At 42.0% G+C, this 12,163-nt stretch overlaps 1 protein-coding gene across 1 annotated transcript in view; it reads left to right on the top strand.

The window, feature by feature from the left end:
* Window positions 1-12,163, top strand: part of LOC144688538 (somatomedin-B and thrombospondin type-1 domain-containing protein) — a 28,083-nt gene that overhangs the window by 12,353 nt on the left and 3,567 nt on the right. The window contains exons 3-4 of the mRNA XM_078555238.1: window positions 316-394; window positions 6,851-7,027. Coding sequence (XP_078411364.1) covers window positions 316-394; window positions 6,851-7,027 — 256 coding nt within the window. The remainder of the gene's footprint in view (window positions 1-315; window positions 395-6,850; window positions 7,028-12,163) is intronic.

Here is a 12,163-nt window from a genome sequence, read left to right as displayed (position 1 = left end):
CAAATTTTGTGCTTATGCAAAAGTCAAGAATTTTAGTTAAATCATGGTCTACATTACCACCTTTAAAAAAAAATCCCATAGGGTAGTTTACATCCTTTATGAAGATTAGTCCATTGTTTTGAACTTGTGAAGTAAATAGCAAGTTTAAGAATAATGCACTTTTTATGACATTCATGTTATACATTTCATTTTCTATCAGTGGAAATCTTTTTTTGCGTTGTTAGGAAGAACAAACCTTTGTTGTTTGTAACCTTGTTGGACATCTGCCTAGCGTTGTCACTCATGATTTACATCCTTGTGTTTTAATGTGTACAGTCCCTGCGTTAATTACCACAGGGGGATATGGAAAAGCTCGAAAAAAACGAGATGTATTCATTGAATCTGAGGCGCCAGGGTAAGTAAAAGGTCACAAATATGTCTGCTACAGTGTGTTGAGACAGATTAAGCTATGCTTAATTGCACTTTAAATCTAAACGAAGAAATTGGAGAAAATGTTAGAGAAAATATTTTTTCTATCAAACCTGGCTGGATCACCATTATTTAAATTGAGCATTCATGATCTGGCTGTTGGTGAGAGTTCAAAATGAAGTGAGTTTGAAAACTTTAGTTCAAGGCAGGAAGGAAGGAAGGAAGGATATCTGTTGAGTGGCTAATCCCTGTTGTACTCGGCCTGCTAGGAGTGCTTGGCATAGATTGAATGGAAAAATGGAAAAATGCTTCATTATCCGTTTCAATTGTCCAGTAGCTCAACCAACACTTGCAGAACTAAAGAAAATTATCCCCTATCTGCAGAGATTTGATATGTGAATGCTCTAATGAGTAATATTTACAGAAAATGTATTTATTTTGAATGAAGAATAAACAAACTACAAATTATGGAAAAATGATCAAGTTATCAACAATTAAGACTATATTAAGTGCCAAAGTGACAAGATAAGTTCATTGACCCTGCTTTCCCTGTAAGAACTGTGCCAAAATAGAATGTTGGTTGGAGAATCATTGCTAGTCTTTTAGCTCTTTGACCCAAGCTCCCTTTGTCTGTGACCCCTTGTTGGGAATCTGGTAACATTGAAATTGCCCTAATATTTTCTAAAGGAGAGATGAATAATTAGGTTTAATGACATAACAGCAAAGTTTGCTACAAATTAGAACAAAAGTAAAAATGTATAAGTTAAACCTTGTGTTGCTGTAGAAACAACATCTGTTTGATTGAGAAAGTTCCTTTGTAGCTAAATAGTCCTTCATCATTGGAGCTTTATCAGCAGTTGTTCCTGACTGATCTAAAGAGACAACAATGAAGAATAGGCGCTTTTTTTATATAACAAATTGCCATGGAGACCATAAATGTCAATTGTCTGATATGGGTATAGTGATGTTTTGTAGGATTTATGTGATGCGCCTTAGCCAAGTTGTCATCTGATCAATGGCCACAGTATTCTTTATATTTACTTTTAAAAACAATTCTCTGGATGTTCCAAACTTCACCATCTATATCTAAGCAGGATGAGGTCATTGTAAAAGAAGCAGTTTTACCAAGGGAATTAGACTTGTGTTAGATAAGTGACTAAATACTGAAACTAATTTCATATTGCAAAGCCAGTGTTGAAGTAAACCAATGCTAAAGCATATTATCAGAGCCACAGGGTGGAAGCAGAAGTAAAATATTCTGAATATTAAAGTTTGAAATATGAGAGTAAATTGATCGATTCTTCTCATCAAGCAAGGAGTTGTGCTTAAAGGGAGCATGCGAAAGAGGGCTATGACATTATAGCCTAATTCTTTGACCTGCAATCCTTTGACTGAAGCTAACAACTGAATTTATCCTTGCTCAAGGCAATCAGCTTCTGTATGTTTGTTGAAGATACTCAACTTTACCTTGCTCCCACAACTCAATTTCATGCTCATCTTTGTACTGTCCAATATCAAGTTATGGATGAATCACAACTTTCTTCAGTTGAATGCAGCCATCTTTCAGGAAAATCACCACAAGCTCCATTCCCTCACTCTTGACCCTATCTTTATTCTTGGTCACTCTATTAGGCTGAAAGACTATACAGAACATTGACCTGTTTGACCTTGAGGTGAGCTTCACCCTGCTTTGTAATATCAATCCCTGTGTCCTTTCCATCAAGACAACATATTTCCAAATTCACAACATTGCTTGCAGCCATCTTAATTCTTTCAATACTGAACATCTTAACTATACATTTGTCACCTCCAGATTTGATCATTGCTATGCTCTCCTCACTGGCCTTCCTTTGACCACTATCTATAAATTCCAACTTGTCAGAAACATAACTTGTCCTGTACTATGCCTTGCTCACCCACCACCTTTTTTGCTGACATCCAATATTTCCAAGTCTCCCCATAGTCAATTCATTAAAATTAGTGCCTCATTCTCATCTTCAAATCCCTTTAAAAGCTTGCTGCACACCATCTCTGCAACCCTCGCCAAGCTTGTTTCCCCTCATGCAGGTTTTAGCTCGCTAATGCTCGCTCTTGCCCCTCCTACCACCCCTGTCAACCCCTCCCTCTATCTAGATTTTTATTGTCCTTTGAAAATATTCTCAAATACTTTTTTTCATCCGAATATTAATCTTAAACGCTTTCCATTGGCACAGTGTCCAATATCACTTACTAATACTGTATATTGTTCATACTGTAAATGCATTGTATTGTTGCTGCTGTTTCTTCCTTCCCCTCTGCAGTTCAAGTCACTGAAAATTGCAAAATATTCAGGAAGAGTAACATAGTTTATTTTTAAGATTTTGCAGAACTGAACTTAAAAGATCAGCAAACTCAATTTAATCTCTGAAATGATTGGGGTGGAGTGTAATTCAAGCATTTAAAATGACAAAGGTGAACAAGGAGTTGTTTGGACACTTCTAGTAGAGGAATCTTTTGGTCATCGTATAGATTAGAAAAGTATTCACCAAACATAGCATAAGCTTCAATATCTTCATGCTTAATAGCAAGCTGGCAGCATGTCTATTCTTCTGGTTTCTACTCAGACATTCAAAAGTAAAATGAATTTTGTAAGTGATTTAAAAATATAATGTTGAAATTTGTGTAGATTTGTCATTTAAATGTTTTGCAAGCATTTTTAGCATTCATAATACTAATTGTTCCCTTCCTGTAGTAACTAGGTAATCCTACTTTTTAGTTCAACATGTAAGCTCCCTGTTCTCTGCTCAGGGTCTTTCTACCACAGAGAGTCTATTAATTGATAAATTAAGCAGCATCCTCTCCTTGGACTTTTGTCAGTGCCTCCTCATTACCAACTATGCATGATAGCAGCTTGTGATTTTTCTCTCCCTTCTAACTTATGTTGGTGTCTCCTCTTGGGCACAAAGCAGCTGAGTTCAAGGGGCTGCTTTTCATCCAGCAAATATTTTTCGTTGTGAATGGGGAGAGAGGAGGGGCAAAATGGCAGGAAAAACATCAACAAATTTATAACGGAGGCTGTCTGTTGTGATGTCCAGGAGGCCTCAATTTAGATAGCCAGCACTCCTGTTGAAAACAAGCAGGAGCCTAATAAGTGGATTTAAATGTAGGTCCTATAATGTAATTTGGGCATGGATGCTACTTATATTGTTCTCCGTTGGCACTGCTGTTCTCTAAACCTTTTCACAAACCATGAACCGTACTGTATGGGAAATGACCAGTTCCAGTGGTATTTAAAGGGGCTCACTTGCTCTAATTTAAATCTGCATAATTGTTTGTCGGATATCTTGCTTATATTTCCAAGTCATTTTTGGGTCAGATGTTGTGGAGGGTTTTATCAGTCATAGTGCCTTTAGGAAGCTTTAGGGCAGTGCTTCCCAAACTGTGAGTTGTGAGTTTCATTGGGGTCGCAGAAACATTGGATGGGGTCACGAACTACCCTTCTTCCAAGATTGCGCTCCGCACTGGCACTGAGGCCCAGGTGGCATCTTGTGCTGCCCTTGCCCTGCTCCTCTCGCGGTCTCTGTCTGAGGTGTGGTAGAGGAGAGCAACGGAGCTGGCCTGTGGGCGGAGAGGCTTCATAAACATCATGTGTAGGCCACAAACCCTGAATAAGAAGCTAATGTTCCTGTGTTTGCACCTAGTGGAGTACCAGATGCAGGGCTTCTCCCGGTGCTAGTCCCAGGTAACTGGCCACCACAAAATGCAGCAGGGTGCATTCGCAGCTATCCTGGGCTAGGAGGAAAGAGGAGAGAGTCTTCACTAAGTCCTCTGTCACTAGGGAATGTAGGGAGATTGGCTGAAACCTACATAAGTAAATGAAACAATAACACTTTTACAAAGTAGATTAAAATACAGACTTTCATATTTAAATGATATAATGATATATAAGGTGCAAACTTTAATAATTATATGCTGAATGTTATTATGCTACTTTACTGCTTTTTTTTGGTATCTGGGGTCACATTAATTTTCAAATGTTAAAACGGGGTCACATTGGAAAATAGTTTAGGAAGCACTGCTTTTGGGGGCCTTGTTTTATTTTGGAAATTGGAATCCATTTTGGCCATTCCATCCTAGCTAGAGGAAGAGGAACAGCAACAACAGGTGGAATGACCCCATGGAGCTACAGCTGCTGGGAGACCACAAAGGAGAAGGTGAGGGGCTCACAGAGGTCCTGACTCTCCCAATAGGGTGTACAGGTCCAGAGTTGCACACCTGCACTTCTCAGAGGAGAAGTGCATATGGAGGCCATGCTTCTCCAGGGAGGATGTCAGATGTGGTGGTGGAAACAGATTCCATCAATAATTTTAAATGGGAGTTGAAAGGTATTTGTGGATGAGGAACTTTCAGGTGTATGGATAAAAAGTGAGGGTGTGGAACTAAACACAGCTACTCTTTCAGAGCCAGTCAGGCATGATGGACTGAATGTCCTCCTTCTGTGTTGTAATTTTCTATGATTCTATGCTGCATGTTGTCTTCTGCAGCTCACTGCCACAGCTGGAACTGTATAGCCTATTGTATTCCTAGCGCCTTCAACTTGTTTGTCTTCTCTGACGCCTTCCCAGCTGCAACAGGGGATATAACCAACATAAGTTAGTCTGTAGTTTGCTTAAACAAGTGACTGATACCATGTTTGTTAAATTCAAATTATTCCATCACTTTCTCCATGGACAACCAGAAACAGCAGGATACAGCTGTGGGATTCATGCAGTTGGCAGGCTTCCCCAATCTAGGTTGTCAGTGGCTGCACATTTTTTGGTCACACAAGCTCTTACAGGCAAGCCCACTGGTTTCATGACTCACCAGGCTTTCCATTCCATTAATGTGTATATGTTGCGTGATCACCAGCAGTGAATTAGACGGATCTGTGCTAGCTTTGCAGGTAGCTGCCATGACCCCTCTATCTGGCATCAATCCTCCATTTCTCTTATTCTTTGCCCTGACAAATTTTCTATATTATCCCTGTGTTCTGAACTGTTTTGCAATGTCTCTTGGGTTAACATTCTAAACAGTGTGAACCAAACCCACCCCCATCCTCACTGATTCTGTGGCGATTCTGTGATTCTGTCCAATTGCTGTTTGAACACAGAGATCCTCAGCTACAAACATTCAATTTTCTGGCACTTTCTGTAACTGTGCTGCCCTGAAGATCCATCATAGCTCAGGTATCACAAGACCTTTTGCACTCTATTCCTCTAACTACTGTGGAAAGCACTAGCCTGAATTCCCACTAGCACTGTTCTGGCCTCTTGTATTGCGAGGGTCTGAGTTTTATTCTGAACTTTAAGTAACTAGCTCCCTGTTACTTATACATCAGCCTGCTCTAATTGGCTTGAAAGCCTGCAACAGAAGTAAATTTGCATGCCGGGTTAAGTGGAAGCTGAATGGGAGTCACTTTGAGGAGACTATCACTGCCTCTCTGAGATACATCTAAATCTCACTGCCATCGAGGAAATAACCTTCATTATCCAGTGATTTTTGTACGTCTGGCATTTTTAAGTTTTAAAAAAGGCATCAAATTTTCCCATTGATAAATTAGAATTATTGTGTGTATGAAACTCCTTTTGGACTGGGACTAATTTATAAAAATCTTGCAGTTAGCCTGTACGTGTTGCATTTAGTTGCAGACAAAAAATGATATTGAGGAAAAAAAGAAAGAAAGCTGACTTTTCAATGCTGGGTTCATCTGACCTGGAGGCAGAAATTTACAAGTTGGTCCTATTTTCCGGATTTGTCTAATTGGATCTCGTTCCCACAGTGAGAACTTGAGCTGTGATCTGTGACCAGTAAGCTAGCTCATGAAGCAAGGAATCCTCCATCCACAGACAGCGTCACTCCATTTATCATTGCACCTTTGCCACTGAGGAGGGAGATTATCATATTAACCACATCTTCTGCCTCTGTAAATCTACAAGTATGTTAACTGCAACTCCATTTTAGCAGCTAACCATCATCTACAGGTTCCAAACCACAGACTACCTGACAATGATGCAATGGAGATTAGCTTTTATTGTTGTTGATCATTGTAACAGCTATTTCAGAGGCTAATTAATCTTCTATAGAATTCTAGAAATTACAGCACAGGAGTAGGCTATTCAGCCCATGAGCTTGTGCAGGTGCTAGCTGTTCAGTTGGAGCTGTCTACTCTAACTATTTCCAGTTAGTTGCCCTTTCCCTGTATCTTTTTTACATTCTTCCTATTCAAGTACTTAACCAATTCCCTTATTATTGTTGTAGTCTGTGCCTTAGTAGCAACATGGTAAAGCAAGCCATGTACTAATGTGAAAAGAATTATTCTAACCACCACCTTCATTTAAGTTTTTTAAAAAATGCATTGATCTTTATATTTACTGGTGTACTTTCCCAAATATTAGTTTTATTTTTCTGTTCCTTACCTCTCTAGGTATTGTGTAGAATTTAAAGTGAAGTCATTGACTCAGAATTGCTTGGTGGAGAACCGTCCTCACACGAGGTGGATGCAGTATCTTCGAGAAGGGTTCACTGTTTGTGTAGAATGCCAGCCTCCTGCCCTGAACTCGAGATTCCAGAGATGTTATGGCGATGGCGGAGAAACTGAAAGGCAAGTAATTATACATTTTTTTACAACTATTTTTTTTAACGAGGTTAGTTTCTTGCTTGGTGCTTCTGGAAGACAGAATTTATTATTCCCAGAGGTAGTTTGGTATGCTTTTGTAATAAGGCTAAAATGTAAATATGTTCCAGTTTTCAAAGTCTATCATTATTTATTCATAGTTAGAAACATCACAGGGAGCTCAACACAAATTAAGATTTAAAGGAAGGAGGTAACCTTGACTATGTGTGATAAAATGAATGATATAAGGCAGGATTTTTAGGTTGGCAGGCAACCGGATTGGCAGGCCTGGGAGTGGCCGGGGAATGGACTTCCGACCGCAATTGGCCCCTGACTGTGATTTCATGCTGGCTGGTCAATTAATGGCCAGCCAATGTGAAAGGTGCGCTGGAATGCTCAGCGCTGCTGGGGTGGGGACAGGAGGAGGGCGAGCAGGATCACTCACGTAAAATTCTCTGAAGGCAGAGAGCTGCCTCAGGGAGCTGAAGAATTTAAGTGCCGTAAATAAAGATTGTAAAAACTGATAAAAACAATGCCCACGCATCAGAATCAATCACCGGAACATATACCAGATGAAAATTCTGTGCAAACATTTTTATTTTTTTTAGAAATTAATATTGGAAACCTTATCCTGCCCTTGGATGAGGTTTCCTCAGAAAGGCAAAGACCACTTGGCAGATTTGCCCGCCTGCCAACCATAACATTGGACAGGTAGCGAAAAATCATGGCTGATTAATATGTTAATGGTCTTAATAGGCGGGTTCTCGCACACGCCCGCCAATGAAATATTGCACGAATGTGCGATGATGTCGGGGCACTCACCTGACGTCATTGGGTGCTATTTCATGCTTGAGCATGTCGGGTGCACCCCTGCATGCCAAGCGAAAAGTTCTGCCCACAGATTCAGCTGTCTGGCATAGGCAGATGGCGTAGGGAAGGCAATGGAGTAGTGATATTGTTGCTGGACTAGTAATCCAGTAATTCTCTATTCAAATCCCACCATGGCAGATGGTGGAATTTGAAAACAATAAAAATCTGCAATTAAAAGGGTCTAATGGTAAATCATGGTTAAAAACTCATCTGGTTCGCTAATGTCCTTTAAGGAAGGAAATCTAACATCCTTACCTGTCCTTGCCTACATGTGACTGCAGATCCACAGCAATGTGGTTGACTCTGAAATGGCCTAGCAAACTATGCAGCATCAAACTGCTACAAAGCCTTGATTTCGAATAGATCTAGCAACTCAAGACTGGGCCTCCATGAGGCACTGTGGGCCATCAGCAGCTGCAGAATTGTACTCGAACACAATCTATAACCTCATGGCCTGGCATATCCCCCACTCTACCATTACCATCAAGCCAGGGGATCAACTCTGGTTCAATGAAGAGTGCAGGAGGGCATCCCAGGAGCAGCACCAGGCATACCTTAAAATGAGGTGTGAAGCTATAACACAGGACTACTGTACCAATCAACATAAGCAGCAAGTGATATATAGAGCTAAGTGATCCCAAAACCAATGGATTAGATCTAAACTCTGCAGTCCTGGCACATCCAGTCGTGAATGGTGGTGGACAATTAACCAATTCGCTGGAGTAGGAGGCTCCACAAATATCCCATCCTCAATGAGGGGGAGCCCAGCACATCAGTGCAAAAGTTAAGGCTGAAGCATTTGCTACAATCATCAGTCAGAAGTGCTGAGTGAATGATCCATTACAGCCTCCTCTGGAGATCCCCAGCATCACAGATGTCAGCCTTCAGCCAATTCGATTCACTCCATGTGATATCAAGAAACAGCTGAAGGCACTGGATAGTGCAAAGGCTATGGGCCCTGGCAATAGTACTGAACACTTGTGCTCCAGAACTTGCCACACCCCTAGCCAAGATTTTCCAGTACAGCTACAACACTGGCATCTACCCTGCTATGTGGAAAATTGATCAGGTATGTCCTGTACACAAAAAGCAGGACAAATCCAATCCAGCCAATTACTGCACCATCAATCTACTCTCCATCATCAGTAAAGTAATGGAAGGGGTCATCAACAGTGCTATCTAGCGGCACTTGCTTAGCAATAACCAGCTCACTGATGCCCAGTTTGGGTTCTGCCTGGACCACTCAGCTCCTGACCTCATTACAGCCTTGGTTCAAACATAGACAAAAGAGCTGAACTCCCGAAGTGAGGTGAAAGTGACTGCCCTTGACATCAAGGCAGCATTTGACAGAGTGTGGCATCAAGGAGCCCTAGCAAAACTGGAAGCAGGGGGAAAACTCTCCACTGGTTGGAGTCATACCTAGCACAAAGGAAGATGGTTGTGGTTGTTTGAAGCCAGTCATCTCAGCTCCAAGACCGCACTACAGGATTTCCTCAGTGTAGTGCCCTCAGCCTAACCATCTTCAGCTGCTTCATCAATGACCTTTCTTCCATCATAAGGTCAGGAGTGGGGATGTTAGCTGACAATTGCACAATGTTCAGCACCATTCGTGACTCCTCTGGTACTGAAGCAGTCCATGTCCAAATGCAGCAAGACCTGGACAATATCCAGGCTTGGGCTGACCATTGGCAAGTAACATTTGCGCCTCACAAGTGACAGGCAATGACCAAATCCAACAAGAGAGAATCTAACCATCGCCCCTTGACGTTCAATGGCATTACCATCACTGAATCTCCCACCATCAATATCCTGTGGATTATCATTGACCAGAAACTGAACTGGACTAGCCATATCAATACTGTGGCTATAAGAGCAGGTCAGAGGCTAGGAATCCTGAGATGAGCAACTCACCTCCTGACTCCCTAAAGCCTGTCCACCATCTACAAGGCACAAGTCAGGAGTGCGGTGGAATATTCCCTACTTGCCTGGATGAGTGCAGCTCCCACAACAGTCAAGAAGCTTGACACCGTCCAGGACAAAGCAGCCCGCTTGACTGGTACGACATCCACAAACATTCACTCCCTCCACCACCGACGCACAGTAGCAGCAGTGTGTACCATCTACAAGATGCACTGCAGGAATTCACCAAGGATCCTTAGACAGCACCTTCCAAACCCACAACCACTACCATCGAGAAGAACAAGGGCAGCAGATACATGAGAACACCATGACCTGGAAGTTATTCGCCATCCTGACTTGGAAATATTTTGCCGTTCCTTCGCTGTCACTGGGTCGACAATCTGGAACTACCTTCCTAATAGCCCCTACACCACATGGGCTGCAGCAGTTCAAGGAGGCAGCTCACCACCATCTTCTCAACAGTAACTAGGGATGGATAATAAATGCTGGTCCAGCCAGCGAAGCCCATATCCTGTGAATGAATTTAAAAAAAATAATGGATGGTCAAATCCTGTCTTTGACCCTGCTAGTTTTGCAGGGAAAAGTTAACATGGGTTTAGCCCAAATAGACTATAATTTACATCATGGCAAACTCTTTCTGGCTGTTATGGGTCCTCTTTGTTGTAGGGTGTTGGATACTGTCTTAATGAAGTCTTCGTAGTCTTAAGTAGATTAACTGTATGTATTTATTAACTACAAGAACAATATACATATATACAGTAAAGGGTTCAAGCTGGGAGCTGTCTCCATGTTTGCTTGTGTACATGGCTCTGCCCAACACTAAACTGACCCCTATGTGTGGGTCATGTGTTCTTTTATATCACTTTGTGGCTGGTACTGTACTCAGTCCCACATTAACCCTGAGTATTTGCCAGACCCTTATACTACACCTCCCCCAAGTCCTCATCCAATGTATTTCAAGTTATTCTACCCCATGTACTTACATCATTATTACTACCCCATCTCCCTCCTTTAAGTCTCTGACTTCCTAGGTGCAGTAGGTCTGGAGACCTTTTAACCCTTCTATATCTTCTTTGCACTACTGGAGGAGTAGTAGGCTCTGTCATTGCAGGTAAACTCTGTTGACTTAGAGGTTGTTCTGGCATCCGGGTATCTTTTTATACTCTTTTTCCATTCTTTAGTATTGAGCTGCTCTTTGTTGATTCAGTAGTTGTGGTGATGGGTGGTTGTTGTTCAATCCCATTTCTTGCGGGGTGGATGAACATTGTGCTTCTCTCCATTCATTTTTCCCCTCTTCCTTCATCGTGTGGGCTGTTGTGATGTCCTCTGTGATGGATATTGACCATTCCTGTTATGAGGATGTGGTTTTTCAGTAAGCTCACCTTTGTGTTTGGCTGTGTGGGTGCTGTTGGCAATGGACAGCTGTTACTTGGTTTCAGCATTGTCTGTGGCCCAGTTATGCTGGCTGGGAGTTGCAGCATTTGCTCTGTGGTCGCAGTGTTGACCTCATCAACAGTCACCAGAGCTGGAGGTTGAGTCTCTTCTGGTTGTGGGTTGCTCTCTTGTCCATCCTCCACTGGAGGCATCATGGTAGCCATCTGAGTGGATGGTTGGTCTGACCAATGAGGAGTTTCCAGCACTTGCAATGAAAATGGACAAACGTGCTCTGCAAAGTGAGAAGGCAGTTCAGAGCTGAAGTCCCAGCCAGGAAACTCTTTCTTGTTTCAGCTCTCAGGAACTTGCAGTTCTGTATAATTTACGATCCAGTGGTTGTTTTGGCACCTTCTGCCATTTTGATGGGATTCAGGACTACACAGGCATCTCTGCTCAAGAGAGTAAAAGACTAGTTATGGATGACATACATCAGCTCGAAGATTGGTTTACCACCATACCTTAGTGGTTCCAGAATCATGCCTATGACTGGAAGGCGGATTCCTCTGGGTCCAAAAGAGTCATGTGTCAGCTGTTCGAAGTCAGGTCTCTCAGCCATGGTCCTTTGTCCAATAGAACCATAACACCGGCTCCCAAGTCCAATTTAATGTTTATGAGATGGCCATTAACCAAAATATCCGTATTCCAATATGAAAATCTAGAACCTTTGACCTCATCCAAGAAGCATGGCTGTGTGTCCTCCTGGTGTACAGTCTCTATCTCATGAATCATCTTTGGGTCTTCTGTGCGTTTAAATGTTTTAGCCTTGCACAGTTTGCCGAAGTGTTGAATTCTCTTACATTGAAAGCATTGGGCTGAAATTGCAGAACATTATTCTCACTTTGCTCTACAGCACTGGCATGGTTGCTCAACTGGCCTGGGGTGTCTCTGTTTCTGTGCTGT

The sequence above is a fragment of the Cetorhinus maximus genome, chromosome 13, assembly GCF_964194155.1.
Source record: "Cetorhinus maximus chromosome 13, sCetMax3.hap1.1, whole genome shotgun sequence".
NCBI classification, from domain to species: Eukaryota; Metazoa; Chordata; class Chondrichthyes; order Lamniformes; family Cetorhinidae; genus Cetorhinus; species Cetorhinus maximus.
This window is presented reverse-complemented; position numbering and strand designations above follow the sequence as displayed.